Source organism: Schistocerca gregaria, chromosome 5, assembly GCF_023897955.1.
Source record: "Schistocerca gregaria isolate iqSchGreg1 chromosome 5, iqSchGreg1.2, whole genome shotgun sequence".
NCBI classification, from domain to species: Eukaryota; Metazoa; Arthropoda; class Insecta; order Orthoptera; family Acrididae; genus Schistocerca; species Schistocerca gregaria.
This window is the reverse complement of record NC_064924.1, coordinates 547330040-547346328: the sequence shown is the minus strand read 5'-3', so window position 1 is coordinate 547346328 and position 16289 is coordinate 547330040. Positions and strand designations below refer to the sequence as shown.

The following is a 16289-nucleotide window of genomic DNA, read 5'->3' as shown; positions in this document are numbered from 1 at the left end:
TTTCGGTTGACGTCACAAGGCCAGATCAGTCAATCATCCAGACTGTTGTCCTGCAATTACTGAAAAGGCTGCTGCTCCTCTTCTGAAACCATGTATTTGCGTGGCCTCTCAACAGATACCCCTCCATTGTGGTTACACCTACAATAGTTTTCTGTATCATTGAGGCACACAAGCCTCCCCACCAATGGCAAGATATAAATATAAAAGGCAATGATATATTATCATATGACTGTCATACACCGCAAATTTATTCAAATAGGTATTATTGTGTATATCATGTTTTTGGAAAACGCATCACAACAAGGTGAAAGTTATGCAGGGACAGTTTGGATTGTTGGGTTAGTGGCAGCAAACCAACACAGGTATCAACAAAAACCTACAAGCAACTGTCTTGCAGATTAGTTTAAGTCATAACATTTCTCCAGAACAATACAAAGCATGACTGTAACAAAACTGAAAGTAATTACACTGTTCTTAATCTGTGATTGTGTGGTGATTTTAAAGTCACTGGCAACACTCAGAGCCTCATTGAAACTTATCCTCTTCCCCGTCCTGAGGAGTTATTTACCAAGCTCGCTGGGGGCAAGTTCTTTTCCAAACTTGACTTATCGGAGGCGCACCATCAGTTGCCATTGAATGCTTCTTCCAAGGAATTTCTCGTCATCAACACTCCTTGTGGGTTGTATCAGTACCAGCGGTTACCATTTGGCGTCGCTAGCGCACTGGCCATTTTTCAGCGGTTTTTGGAACAGCTCACGGCTTCCGTTCCCGGCTGCATAAACTATCTGGATGACATTGTTGTCACGGGGGGCTCCACTGAGGAGCACTTTCGCAATTTGCGTTCACTGTTTCGGGTTTTGTATTCGGCTGGATTGAGGTGCAATCTGGACAAGTCACAGCTCTTCCAACCCTCCATTGTGTATCTTGGCTTCCTCTTGTCCCGTGAGGGTATACATCCTCTACGTCAGCACGTTGTGGCCATTAATGCTCTACCCCGGCCGTCAACGGTCAAAGAACTTCAGGTGTTTCTAGGCAAGATTGCTTATTATCACAAATTCATTCCATCCGCGACGGCGGTAGCTCATCCTCTGCATCAGCTGTTACGCAAAAACGTCCATTTCTGTTGGTCTGACGAGTGTGAGGCGGCTTTTGTCCACCTGAAGGCTCATTTGCAGTCGTCGCCCTGTCTTGCCACATTCCGTCCAGGTCAGCACTTGGTTCTGGCGACTGACGCATCACAGTATGGCCTAGGGGCTGTACTCGCCCCTCGCTATGAGGATGGGTCGGAACGACCCATCGCCTATGCTTCCAAGACCCTCAACGATGCACAACGGCGTTACTCTCAAATCAAAAAGGAGGCGGTCGCTATCATTTATGCTCCAAAAAAGTTCAGCATTTTTTGGTATGGTTCTAAGTTTCACCTCATCACCGACCACAAGCCGCTGGTCTCTCTGTTCAGCCCACCGGCGTCACTTCCGGATATGGCAGCTCACCGCCTGCAACGTTGGGCCTTATACTTGTCTCATTTTCACTATGAGATTCACTATCGCCCCACGGCCCAGCACGCCAACGCTGACGCATTGTCGCGATTGACGATGGGGCCCCGACCCGGTTTTCGATCGTGATGAACTACTCTGTTTCCACATTGATGAGGAAGAATGTCGTGCGGTCGAGGGTTTTCCACTTACAGGTTCGCGGGTCGCGTCAGCTACTGCGCGGGACCCGGTCCTGTGTCAGGTGATCGGTTTTGTTCAACGGGGTTGACCGGACAGGACCAAGGGCCGGGCATCGGATCCCCTTCGCAACTACCATGCCTTGTGCCTTCGTCTGTCTGTTTGTGATGGTGTTGTTCTTCTGGCCACGGATGGCGCCTCTCCACGGGTCGTGATGCCAGCCTCTCTTCACAAAGATGTTCTCAAACTGTTGCATGAAGGCCATTGGGGTATTTCTCGGACTGTAAGATTTTTCCAGGAGCATAAGTGAACTCTGACCACAAAGTATTGGTTATGAACTGTAAATTGAAATAGAAGAAATTGTAAAAGGTTAGGAAATTAAAGCAATGGTTAAATTGAAAGATCCAGATGATATTAGGAATTTCAGAGGGTGCAATGACAAGAACAGGGGAAGGGATACAGTAGAAGATGAATGGGCAGCTTTGTGAGATGAATTAGCGAAGGCACCAGAGGATTAAGTAGGTAAAAGTAAATAATTAAGTAGGATTAAGTAATTAATCCTTAATCCTCTTCCTATTATCGAATTCCAGGTGCCCATTTCTATTAGATTTTTGTCTCCCTTAACTATATGAATGATTTCTTTTATCTCATCATACACTTATTCAATCTCTTTATCATCAGCAGAGACAGTTGGCATATAAATTTGCATTACTGTGGGGGGTGTGGGCTTTGTGTCTATCTTGGCTACAATAATGTGTTCACTATGCTGTTCATGGTAGCTTACCTACATTCCTAATTTTTTTATTCATTATTACTATTAAACCTACTCCTTCAATACCCCCATTTGATTTTGCATTTATAGCTCTGTATTCATCTGACCACTTGCCTCCAAACTTCACTAATTCCCACAATATCTAACTACAAGCTACCCATTTCCCATACAGATACATGATTACTTCAAAGACACCACAGTTTACAAAATGTACACAACTAAAAAGAAAAAAAAATTGAGAAATTGGTCTGATTTATGATTTTATAACGGCACACAATGTATAAACAAACATGTGATCTTTACCAAAACTAGTGCACATTCTAGAACATTTCCAGCTTCAGGTTTGATAATGGATTGTTACTGAACTTCCACACAATTTTCACTTGTGCTAGTTATGATTACATGATTAGGAAAGATATTCAGTCATGAGCAAATGAACTTAAGATATATACTGTACTGGAAAAACAACTGTTGGCATGACAAATGGAAAAGTTTAGTGCAACACATGTCTTGGAATGTATTAGAGCTTGTGCAAGCTATGACATGACAGTAAAGCAGAGGACGGGCACCCAGAATGATGTCAGCGCATTTGATTGTGGGTAGACTACATATGCGGCACTCAAATCTATGGCCTTGCAAGCACTAGGCTTTTCACATTCCACAAGGTTAAGGGTGTACCGTATTTACTCGAACCTAAGACACACTTTTTTTCCAATGTTTGTAATCTAAAAAACCGCCTGCGGCTTAGAATCGAGTGCAAAGTAGGCGGAAGTTCTGAAGAATGTTTGTAGGTGCTGCCACAACTAACTTCTGCCATTGAGTATATGTAGTCCTACACAGCCATGCTTTGCAGAAATAAAGATAAATACTGACATCAAAACCTCTGCCTCAGTAAATAAATTAAAATAAAAGGTAGAAGACGAGCTTTTTTTCTCCATCCTGAGATTCAACCACTGCATTTTCATACATTATCCAATGAAGGAAATAGAAATTCTGCATTGTTCATCTACTAATGTAGCAGCCTTTCCAACATTCGTGGCAACAAAAATAAATTTCTTTACACAAAAATACCAACAATGCACAAGGCTGGGCTCATTAAAATTTCACGTAGCGGCACCTATTGCTTCGTGGAATTTTCTGAAGTGCTTGTTGGTGTTAGTGAACCACAATGAAGCATTTTCATTATAGTGCCAAATTCAAGAGGGGAATTATTTCTTTTGTGGAACAAAGTTCTAATCATGCTGCAGGTCTGCAATATGGGATTGATGAGAGCAACGTCAGGCGATGGTGACTGCAGAGACAAATTATTTGAATGTTCAAGTAGCAGGAAAGCATTTAGTGGGCCAAAGTGTGGCCGATATCATGTATGAGAAGTGATTTTAAATGAATTTGTTAAGAAACAGTGTCAGAAATTCCTGCCTCTGAAAGCCGAAGTTTTAAAAATTAAGACACATGAAACTGCTAGAGGGCAAACAATCGAAAATTTTAAGGCTAGTCGCAACTGGATTGATCTGTATATGAAGCACTGGGGTTTTTCACTTAGGAGGCAAACTTCAGTTGCAAGAAGCTGCCGAAAAATTAGAAGAAAATCTTGTGGAATTTCAGCGCTTCATAATTAGGCGGCGCACAGAAAAGCAATACCTTCTTGGTTAGATAGGAAATGCTAACCAAACTCCCGTATATTTTGACACGCCGTCAAACTATACGGTTGACGCCATAGGAAAGAAGGGGGTGAAAAACAGTGGATGTCCGTCGTGCTTGCTTACAACAGCAGATGGACATAAATTACCCTCATTCATAGGTTTCAAGCAAAAGACTTTACCGAAATTGCAAGTGTTACCAAAAACTGTAATTGTACGAGCAAATGAAACTTGGTGGTTTTCGGAGGACATGTTGCTGGAATGAATTAGGCGTGTGTGGAATCGTCGTCCTGGCGCAATGCTTCGTTCACACAGTCTGATAGATGTGTATGCAGGTCATAAAACACCTGCAGTAATATAAAAATTAGAGGAAAGCAAAACGGACTTGGCAGTAATTGCAGGCGGGATGAGGCCAATTCTGCAACCACTTGACGTCTGAATAAACCATTTAAGGACAAGCTTAAACGCATGTACACAGACTGGCGTTCGAAAAGTGACAGACAACTGACACCAACAGGACGTGTAAAATGCGCAAGTTTGTCACAAGTATGCCAATGGATTTATGATGCATGGAAGTGTGTTCCAAATCAGACTGTGCAACAAGGAATTAAATAATGTTCGCTATCCAATGCACTGTGTGGTACGGAGGACGATGCTCTGTATGAACAAATGAGCAAAAAAGAATCGAGTGATAGTAATTCAGAATCATGACTGACATTTTAAACATTTTGAGTAAGATGTATACAAAACATAATAAAATTTTGTCTTAAATTTCAGCGTTTAATTTCTAAGTTATTTTCATTCTTATTTTATGTGTGTTGCTACTCTGCATTGAACAGGATAGAAAAGTGTGGAGAGCTGCATCAAACCAATCTACGGACTGAAGACAACAACAAAACACTCTGCATTTGAAGTCATCATTAAAAATCTACTACGAAAATCCGACTGGCAAGACTGTTTGGCATGTATGTCAATATGGCCAACTCTACATTCTGAATTTTTTCCTACCTGTGACAAGAGATGGTTGCTAATAGGAACTTTTATGAATCATGAATCACATGCAGTATTCTCTTCAGCATAAGAATAATACAAATGTAAACATTATGCCATGTATTCTTTCGTGTTTGCTGCTATCTCATTTAAATCTTGTCTGCCTAATAAACTATGAAACTGGAGTGAGACAACAGCAAACGTGGAAGAATACATATATCATGTCATGCTTATATTCCTGTTATTCTTATGCTGAATAGTGATACAGTCAGAAATGAAGCACGGCAACTGACTAGATTTTTAAATCTAAGATGACTCCAATTTCTGGGCAGCATGTAATGTACTAAAGAGGCATCTGCAAAGATTTTCAAACAGAGAAAAATTTTCGCTAAACTCTCGTTCAGAACAGCTTCTATCATACGCAGTCTATTATTTCGTGGTTGTTGATCATTATCGAAGAAAGCAGCAGTGTAAGTAACAACAAATAGCACTCTCTTCCCATTGCTTCGCTAATGAGACAATTCCTCTCTTTTTTTATTGTAAGCGGTGGTAGCACGCACAAAAGCAAGAAATGCTGTGAGTGGTGACAGGTCGCAAACAATCATCATCAGAAGCGACAAAAAATACATGACACAGTACAATAATGCATTTTCAACTTAGAGTGATGTAAACACCTATAACAAAGAGAAAGGCTCTTACCAGATCAAAGCAAAATAAGCAATTGATTCAAACCAGACGAAGCATGTGAAAAAGGAAGGGTACCCGTATAAATACAGATGGAGTGCCTGACGCATAGCAATGGCTACCTGGTAAAGCTTAACTGCTAAGCTTACGACTGGAACCAAACTTGTGTAGTGGTACCTTCATCCATTCGACCTAAATTGTGTCTCATCTTACAATGGACCACGTTTGTTTCGATTTGGAGGTGCTGTCTAAAACTTTTCTCTCCCCTTGATTTTGAGTCTCATTTTTCAGGTGCAGCTTATATTCGAGTAAATGCGGTACCATCGGTATCTTGATTCAGTGGAAACCACCACTACCAGAGTCAACTGTGGGAAACATACTGATGACAGGTGTCACAATAAATTATTACAGACAACAGTGGTAGACAGATGGGCCACAATGCAGAAAACAGACATGCCGACTTCCAAAAGTGAAAAATCAGGAGAATTTTAGCAGTGTACTATTGTGAATTACAACACATCACTGACGATTAAAGTTGTAATAATTCAATACCTGTAACAACTCAATTACATTTGCTTTATTATTTACATGTAAATACTAAATAATGGACATACCTGAGCTTTCGGACTGTATAATTTATCATTCAATACACGGAACACCATGAATGATAAGTTCTGCAGTTTTCTTGGGATTCACACACATTCAATTGAAGCACTCTCGAGAGAAATATAGTTCAAAATTACGATCCAAGGAAACAAATTAATGTCTATTAGATTTTTGTTTTGACATTAGAACAGTTTTGCATGAATAAATCACTGTTAAATGATCACCTGTTTTCATTTCATAATGTAACCCATATTTGCATGGCATCTTTTATCCATAAGACATCTTTACGAAATTTAAATCAATTTTATACAGGATGTACATGTTAGGGTTAGCAAATAATTTGAATAGGTGGGTCGACAGAAGCGTCTGATCTCATGCATCGGCTTTGCCCCTTGACGTACGGGTGTTGTCGTGTGTGACGTCATGACGGCGCGGAGTTTGGCTTGTGAGTGTGGCGTGTTTGTACATGTCGTCGTGTTGTGGTTTGTTGTGCTCTCTGGTGGCATGTTCAGGGTTTTCGTTTGTGTGGTGTAATGGGCTCAGTTTGCGTTTGCTCATTATCCAGAATTGCTAGTGTCGGCTGTGTTTGTAGTGGAATTCATTTCAGTGAGTTAACGATTTTGTGTGAAGGTTAATTTAGTGTTTTTCGCAGTAGATCGTGTGGTAATTTTAGTAAAATTAATCGCTTGTTTTTTGTTTAGGAAAGGATATGACGGATAAAATTCACATTGTGCAGGTCAAGGGAAGTGTTCGATCCCAATGTGTGGCTGTGTATGTTGATATCGGTATCGGGAGATGTTTTTGAGCTATACAGGTCAAGGGAAGTGTCCCATTTCAGATGATAATTGTATTTAGTGGCATTTGGGGAGTTTTTGATGTTGTTTTTTTTCGTCATTTTGTGTGGTTTTGTATGGGGGTGGGCGTCTACATTTCTTTATATTTAGTTTGCCCCCACCCAATCCAGTGCTTGTCCCGTTAGTGCCATTTGACTTTTTGTGGAAAGTGAGTGAGTGTGTGTGTGTGTGTGTGTGTTTTTCGATGTATTTTGTCCTCATAATGTGTACGTACCAACTTTATATGCGCCATATTGAAATCGTGGTTTATGGTCGTTTGCGCCATATTTGTGACGTCATAGGTCAAAGCAGACGGGCGGGATCGGACGCTTCCGTATTTCCGAATAGTTTTATCAGTCTGCATTTGTCTGATTACGGTAGTTACTTATTCAGCACACCCGTATCTGACTTAGCCTTCTTCAACAACTCTGAACTCAATTTCTGCTCAAAGCACTTGCCTTTTTCAACTTATTTTAAAATGAAAAATTTCTCCAAAGATGTTTCTGAAAGCATGGACCTGAACTGAGTTTTGGTCTTTGTTACTGAGCTAAAAATTCTCTCACATTCCACATTACTATGTAGAATTGACAAAATAGCCAGCATCACCTTTGCAAGTTTATCATATTGAAGAATCTCATTAGCTAATTACAGCTAACCTACCAAGGCCCACTGAATATCAATTCTCTCTGCTGCCACGTTGGTTTCTTCCAGCTGAAAGTTACAGAACTGAGAGTGGAGAATATCGACTTCTCTATCTAAGTGTTCACTTTCGCTAATCAGAATATTAGGAAATCTGTTTATGAAAAATCTAAGGCTGGAAAATGATGCTTTGCCAATTGTAAAAAGATTTACAACTTCTGCATGCATTAAAACTTCATCTTTGAATGGAAATTTGTGTATCATGTAATCACATGATGACAAGAAACATTTTCTTCCAGACTTAAAGAACAGAGACTTTTCCTCAGGCTTCAAAAGTGGTCACCAAAGCAAATGTAGAATTCCCTATCATCAGATCACAATCATTCTTTTGAATTGCTGGAGTGTGATAATCTACATCAATAAGAAAGCTAGAGGTCTCACAAATCTTGCCATCACATTCTTCAATAGTTCTTCCAAAACTGACCTCAATAAGTGGATATGTGGAGCACTTGACTGAAGAGCTAAATTTGGGCTCTCAAAGAGGGGCATAAAACTTGAAAGGAAAAAGCATAAAGATCTATGTAAATTTGATGACAGAAACATGAACTCACGTGATAAAGCATGGTCCCCAGTGTCAATGGTTTTCTTTGAAACTGATGATTGGGTTTTTCTTTCAAATGAGGAGTGTGGTGAAGTCTTATCAAAGTGCTTGGACTTGTGATATGAAGAAGACACATCTACATTTTGAGTATGTTTTGGAATTTTATCATTCTTCGAAGTTTCCACTTCAGAATCCTTACTTACAATTTCACTCTTGAACAAACTAACCAAAATCCTATCTAAACATCTTTTCAATTATAACCATCATGTAGGCACATGTTTCAGAATTTTCCTCATTTCTGTGTCATGTAAAGTTTTAAACTTTCTAAATTTTTTCTTTCCTCTTAGCACTCCTTTCCAAATAATAAAATATTTCAATAATATTTTCGTCAACGTTAAAGGCAAACATGCCGCCCCCTTCTCCACAGTAAGATTCATTAGATGACAAGAACAGCCTACAATGATGAAGTTAGCAATTTCTTGCTTCAAACATCCTGCCGCACCCTTTTTTTAGCCCTACCATTAAGGAGCATTATTGGCACCAAAAGCCAGACAGTTATTTAATGAAATACGGAATTCCCATAAAGTAGAAAATCAGCAATATTAGCTCCAGTGGCATTCCCTTTTAAATTAGGCACAGAGAGTAGGCAATTTTGAATTTCACGGAGTTCAGGGCTGCAGAATGATACAATAATAGGATATAACTTAAAGTCCGTTTTATTACTACCATTGATAGTAATAGCGAACGGATTCGATAGAAAGTGCGTAATAATTTTCGCTTTTTCTTCCATGCACATTTCCATAAGGATAGCGGTTGTTTTTTGTTCTGGTGCACCAATATTGTTTTGTAATTTCAGTATCGGTAAACATTTTGCGAAACAAAGGCTCAGTGTGGTTGGCACTGTTTATAGTCAAGTTATGCTCTACAATAAATGAGGTAAATAAAACCTCGGATTCGTCACTAAATCTACATTTTGGGGTTAAGTTTCTGGTTCCGTTCTACACAATGGACACTCTCCTTGTGTTTTTTAGTTTGCACATGTTTAACAATGTCGCATTTCCCACCATGAGCCACTGAAGAGTCACATCTACATACTCTAGAAAATGCATAAGTTTGTCCTTCCTCAGTTCACTTAAACATGGAAACTCTTCCTTATACACGTTTCTGAACACTGCATTGTATTTCTTCGTGATTCTGCATGAAAAATAATCAACATCTCCAAGATATGCAGCCAACAACTGCTACAGAGCACACAAATTTATGTTCTAGACAATGCTCTTGTAGCAATGATGCCAACCCTGGCGCACCGTTTCCCCCTATATTGCACTTCAAATTCCCCTAAATAATTTATCACACCATCAGGTAAGTGAGCGGGGGAACGAAATTGTCGAGCAGAGGGGCGGGGAGGGGATGGTAGCAACTCTAAATACTTTTCCCCCTGAAACATGTATCCCAGTAACTTCTTCCTAGGCAGCTTAATTCCCCCCAAATTTAGGGGGAAATCCAACTTGGCAACACTGCCTCGTAGACACAACAACGCTAATCACTTCGCTTGAAATGACTATCAACTACTCCTTGTCTACGATAACTTTACAATTGCACTGGTGCTACCAGAAGCGGAGGAAATTGGCACTAGTTGAAAGATTTTCATTTGTCTCCGAATGCTGCAACAAGTTCCTTACTTCCTTATAGATACGAAGCGTGAGCTACGCCTACTGCTGCTCCCGACAGCCGCCGCACAATTCTTACAAGTTAACATAGACAAGTATCAGCCATACCTTGTCATCCACCAATATATCGAAGGCGAAGGATTTTCAAATAGTAAGGAAAGTATTGAAGCTGCTCTGAAAATCGGGAGATCAGTCTTCACGGCAGGGAGATCAGGAGAAATAAGGAAAAATTGGTAGTCTCCCACTAAAATCAGGGGAGTTAGCATGTCTGAAAAAATCACTTGTCAGTGCAATGCTGACCACCACCACCACCACCACCACCACCACCACCACCACCACCACCACCAACAACAACAACAACAACAACAAATGATTAGCAACCATTCCATCCAGGGCCACTGACCCACACATGTATCCCTGCTCACTGCGTAACACAGAAATAACATAATAAAACTGCCACTGGACACTCAAAGCATGGGAAGAGTCTTGTCAAATGACAAGTTGCTGCACACAATGGTAAGTACAGTAGGCAGAACAATACATATTACTATCCAATAGGAACCATGCAATAAGATCCTGATATGTCTGCCACTGTCTCTCAACAGCAAACAATGCATCAAACTACTATCAGATCATGTAAAACCATTTGTTTGTCTATTGCAATCTACAAGTGACTTGTGCCCTCAACAGTACAATGTACCACTCCTAAACTGTGTCAGAATAGTTTCAGTAAGAATCCACGGATAATTGGGTGCTTGCATACGCTTTTATATCGCCTGCCATTAATTCTATTGAGCACATCTATTACACCATTAAGTGAGATATGTGTATCCAGCTCAAATCAATCCCTGTGAGTTAAGGGCAATAATCAAGGGGTCACAGACCTGGATGACACTCTAATTTTACAGCGTCTTGTGGAGCCAATGCCATGATTTATCACCACTGTCATCAGTAAAAAAGGGAGTTGTAATGGCTACTAGCTATGCATTTCTAATTCGACTGCTCATACGAGTAGTTCAGAACTCTAAGTAAAGGATTTGAAAAGGATAGTTGTTAAGCTGAGATGCTGAGTCGCAGACAGGCACAACAAAGAAAGACTGTCAGAAAGTAAGCTTATGGTAAATGATGCATTCACACAGACGATCACAGTCACCGGCTGCTGAGGCCAGTCTGGCCTCGTTGGTCGAAAGCTTACTTTCTGACAGTCCTTTTGTTGTAGCTATCTGTGACTCAGCATCTCTGCTATATGGTGAGTAGCAACTATCCTTTTCATAATACTGTCATAGACCAGCCTGGATTTTCCATTGTTTAAGTAAACAATTTGATGTGATATAAAAATTCAAACAATGTATGATCTGTTACGACAAGAGGTATTCAATGCTAACACATTTCCTGGTTGTCCTTTTACAAGATGGACATGCTTTTTAAAGTTGTGTTTATGTATCAATTACATGCAGATGACTTTTAACAATGTGAATAATACATACCCATTTTACTGTTTGTATTCCCAATAAAAAGGAAAATATTGCCATCTCAAGCTTAATGATCAGAAATTTATGCTCCTCTTAATTCTTGACTTGCTTTCAAATAACACAGAACACTGTTACACTCTGCAATCATGCTGGCCTGAATATCCTACAGATAACAACTTTTAACACTCAAGGCAATACAGTTCTTCACAATTTCACAATGGCTTGAATGAAAACTATTTTACAGCAGTGGATCACCTCATTAATGGCAGTGACATATTCTTTTCAGCTCTGCTTGCCACTGTTGTCTAATAGTTACTTCAAAGAAGCATAATATGAAGTGAAAAGAATGTTTGGAAACAAACAAACTAATGCACAGGTCATTCAACTGCAATGCCCATATAACTGAAACAAGGGAGACTAGGAAATATCAAAAATAAGGAAAGGAAATATTTGTATGCAGCCAATATTCTCAACCCCCCCCCCCCCCCCCCACACACACACACAAAAGCACGCGCAAGAGAAAGACCTTATAAGAATGTGGGATTATCTCTACAACAAACCAATTTAAATTAAAGACCTTCCAACCAAGCAAATGATAGTAGCAATAGGTAATGTGCACATCTACACACCTGCCTAACAAATGGCCCTTTCCTGAGAAAGCCCGGACTTTTGGCTTTGAAGTAACAAAATCTTCATGGTGATGGTCCTCCATGTTTAAGTGGACTTCAGAGCCATTAGCTTCACGTAGCAACTCTTGAGGAATCTCTCTGGAAAAAAAAAGAATCACATATATAATAATGAACTCCTGGATAGGATATAACCAATGACAATGTATAGGCCAAGACTCTAATTTAAATCGTAGGGTAGGGCAGCGGACAGGTACAAAAAGATGATTGCCTGCTAGTCTCAGACTTTTTCTTCTTTAGCAAACACATTTGATACAGCATGACACCAGCATAAGTAGTAATTGGCAAAAAATGTACAAAATGTGGCAAAAAGCAAGGTGAGCAAAAATCTTAAGTGCTAATATCAACATCTTTTGTAATGAACTGTTTTTAGATGGAGAAAGCAAGCAAAATGGTATATGTGTTTCATTAGGATTATTGATGTTATTTTATTTCAATAAACCGATACACATTTGGTGACGAATATGTGCATTTCCTTGGAGTCACAGGACAAATTTAAATTACCTTCACTAATTTCAGAAATAACCTCAGTAAAAAGTAGGCCTCTTTGAAGAAGTGTATAAGGCACGCAAGAACTGTATAAACCGGCACCATAGGTGACTGCCAATAAAATGTTTCTACTATGTTTGTTACTGTTGGTTGTTACCTACTGTGTCATACTTATTATTTTAGAAGTAATGTGCTGAAATCCATCCCTCATGAGCTCTGGCCTGCTGAGGAGCACCAGTCCTGAGCTTATAGATAAACCACAAGAACTGCTGCATCAGGCCACACAACAGATCTGGCCTGGGGGCAGATCGGTGAGACTATATCTAACGGGCAGGGCCTGCACATTAGTGGGAACCAATGGGCTTCAGATCAACAGGCCCGATCCATCAGAGGTACCCGCAGAAACAGCCTGCAGTTTTGGCCCGTCACGGAAATCCACTCGGGCAGCCAGTTATTCACGAGTCACAGACACAGATGAAATGATACCACACTGATCAATCCATGCAAAAGTTAGCTGCCTCTTGTCGACAGCAGCTAGGCTAGTGGAAAGAAGTGGTGACAGCACTGACTGAAAGTTAATGATGAAACTTTCCAGACTTTTAAATCACATCTCCAAGATACAGACCAGAGATCTGTGTATAATTTAGATAATGCTAAATCTAAGTACAATCTTTTCAGTAATGAAGTGACACTGATTTTTAAAAGTAACTTCCCAAAAAGAATATGTAAGATCCAAACTGAAAAACTCACCAAAAAGCTCTGGATAACAACCTTAATTAAAATTTCATGCAAAAGGAAATGAGAGTTGTAAATCATCAAGAAATTCAGACAACCTCAATCAGTTAAATAACTATAAAAAACATTGTAAAATACTAAGTCAAGTTATTAAGAAGACAAGAAGTTTGTATCTTAGCTACAAAATCAACACATCAAGTAGCAAAATTAAAACTGTATGGGAAGTGATTAGGAGTGAGACTAGAGCAAATTGCCCCAGTAGGACCTAACACATTGTTCTCAACAATGAAAACAGAAAAGTACAAAAAAACAAAGAGATGTGGCACTAATTTTTAATGAGTACTTCTCAAGTGCTGCTGAGAAAACAGGAGTCAATGGCTCCTTAGAAAAGGCCATAAAACACAATAAGGCAATGTACAAAATTCTTTAGAGCACACTGTACATGACGTAAGAAAAACAATAATGTCTTTAAGAAGTAAAACTTCAACTGGTGTCAACAATGTTTCCAACAATCTGCTAAAAGCCAGCTGTAATCAGTTCAGTCAAGTCCCAGCTCATATATTCAATACAAGCATACTAACTGATATCAGGTACCTTCCCTGATAATACGAAATATGCTACTGTGAAGCCCCTCTACAGAAAATGCAATGCCTCAGATGTTACAAACTATCATCCTATCTCTCTTTTGACTGCATTTTCTACAAATCTCGAAAAATTAATATATGCCAAGTTAATCAATCATTTAAAAAGTTTGCAATAATTACTAAAAACCAGTCTGATTCAGAGAAAACATCTCCAAAACCACAGTTATTTTTTCATTTACCAATAATGTTTTGGAATACTTTGAAAATAAGATATTGGCTGGCAATATTCTTCTCGGGTATGCAGCCGGATCATGATGTCTTCATGACACAATATTTCCGCGGTCCAACTGGCCGCCATCTTCAGGTGAGAGTGCTGGTGCACGATCTCGCCGGAACTGACTTCCCAGCGCAAGCGCCGGCCCCTATATAGGCCACAGAAGACCCACAACGCGTGTGCGAGAAGGTGCCGTAACCGCCCTCTAGCGCAGTAGACATACCCCGCCACCAGTGATGGAAAGAGGCAAAATCGAGATATCGCTGTCAAAAATTAAAAAATAAAAATAAATAAAAAAATTTTTTTCCGACGATAGAACCACAGACCGTTGTTTTTTAATGTCAGATAACACTGGGTCCCAAGTCTTACTTAAAAGAAAACCCTTGTCTCTATTAATAAGATTGTCAGATAACCGAATCTCTATGGATTCTTTTAAAATACAGTCCCAATAGCGAGATGCAGGGGCAACCATTTGTGTCTCGTCATATAGTATTCTGTGTCCCTCGGTGAGACAGTGTTCCGCCACTGCAGACTTCTCAGGTTGAAGCAGTCTTGTGTGCCGCTGATGCTCAACACACCGCTCCTGAATGGTCCGGATTGTCTGACCAATATAAGTCTTTCCGCAGTGGCAAGGGATCTTGTAAACACCGGGCTTCCTCAAACCCAAGTCATCCTTAACAGAGCCAAGGAGCGCTCTAATCTTGGCTGGTGGACGAAAAATACTTTTGATGTGATATCTTTTCAGAATCCTTCCTATCTTCGAGGAAATGCTCCTAGCAAAAGGCAGAAAAGCTACCGATTTTCAGGTATCTTCTGGTGGTTCAGGCGAAGGTCCAAACTGGAAGGCACGACGGATCTGTTTATCTGTAAAGCCATTCTGCTTGAACACAATCTTAAGATGGTCCAATTCTTGTGTCAAGCTTTCTCCGTCTGAATTGGCATAAGCTCTTCTCGCCAACGTCCGCAGGACCCCCGTACGCTGGAACGATGGATGACAGCTAGAAGCATGTAAGTAACGGTCCATGTGTGTAGGCTTTCGATAAACGCTGTGTCCCAGTGTCCCATCATCCTTTCTGTACACCAGAACATCCAGAAACGGAAGCTTTCCATCATTTTCCACCTCCATTGTAAATTTGATGCTAGGATGCAGGGAATTGAAATGATCTAGGAGGCGGTCCAGAGCTTCTCTCCCATGAGGCCACTCCATAAACGTATCATCAACGTACCTCCAAAAACAGGATGGTTTTAAGGACGCTGTCTTCAGCGCCATGTCCTCAAAATCTTCCATAAAAAATATTGGCGACTATTTGGACAAAGGGCTCCCCATAGCCACTCCATCAGTCTGTTCAAAATATTTGTCATTGAATAAAAAGTACGTCGACGTTAACACGTGGCGACAACGCATGCTTGTTTCCTCATCCAGTTTCTCACCAATTAATTGCAAGGATTCTTCCAGAGGAACCCGGGTAAAAAGCGACACGACATCAAAGCTCACAAGCAAATCCCAGGGACTAAGAGACAAGGACTTCAATCTCTGAGAAAACACCACAGAATTGGAAATGTGATGTTCGCATTTACCGACGTGAGGGCCAAGAACAGATGCTAAATACTTGGCTAGATTGTAGGTAGGAGCGCCCAAATTACTCACGATCGGACGAAGCGGGAGCCCTTTCTTATGAATCTTGGGTAGACCGTATAATCTCGGTGGCACGGCAGCACCAGGACGAAGTTTTTTGAGAACGTCGTCAGGTAAAGAACTCTTCTTCAACAGTGAAAGCGTCTTCCGTTTTATCCGTTCAGTTGGGTCGTCCTGCAATGTTCTGTATGCTGAGTCTTCAAGTAAGAGATCCATCTTTCCCAGATAGTCATCACGTGACAGAAGAACAGTTGCATTGCCTTTGTCCACTGGTAGAACTATCAGATCTTCGTCTTCTCTAATGG

At 40.3% G+C, this 16289-nt stretch overlaps 1 protein-coding gene across 2 annotated transcripts in view; it reads right to left on the bottom strand.

Annotated features, from left to right (window-relative positions):
- The window catches only part of LOC126273111 (NSFL1 cofactor p47), a 60518-nt gene that overhangs the window by 11358 nt on the left and 32871 nt on the right, over positions 1–16289 (bottom strand). For both annotated transcript variants that reach the window (XM_049976560.1, XM_049976561.1), the window contains exon 6: positions 12210–12347. In XM_049976560.1, coding sequence (XP_049832517.1) covers positions 12210–12347 — 138 coding nt within the window. The remainder of the gene's footprint in view (positions 1–12209; positions 12348–16289) is intronic.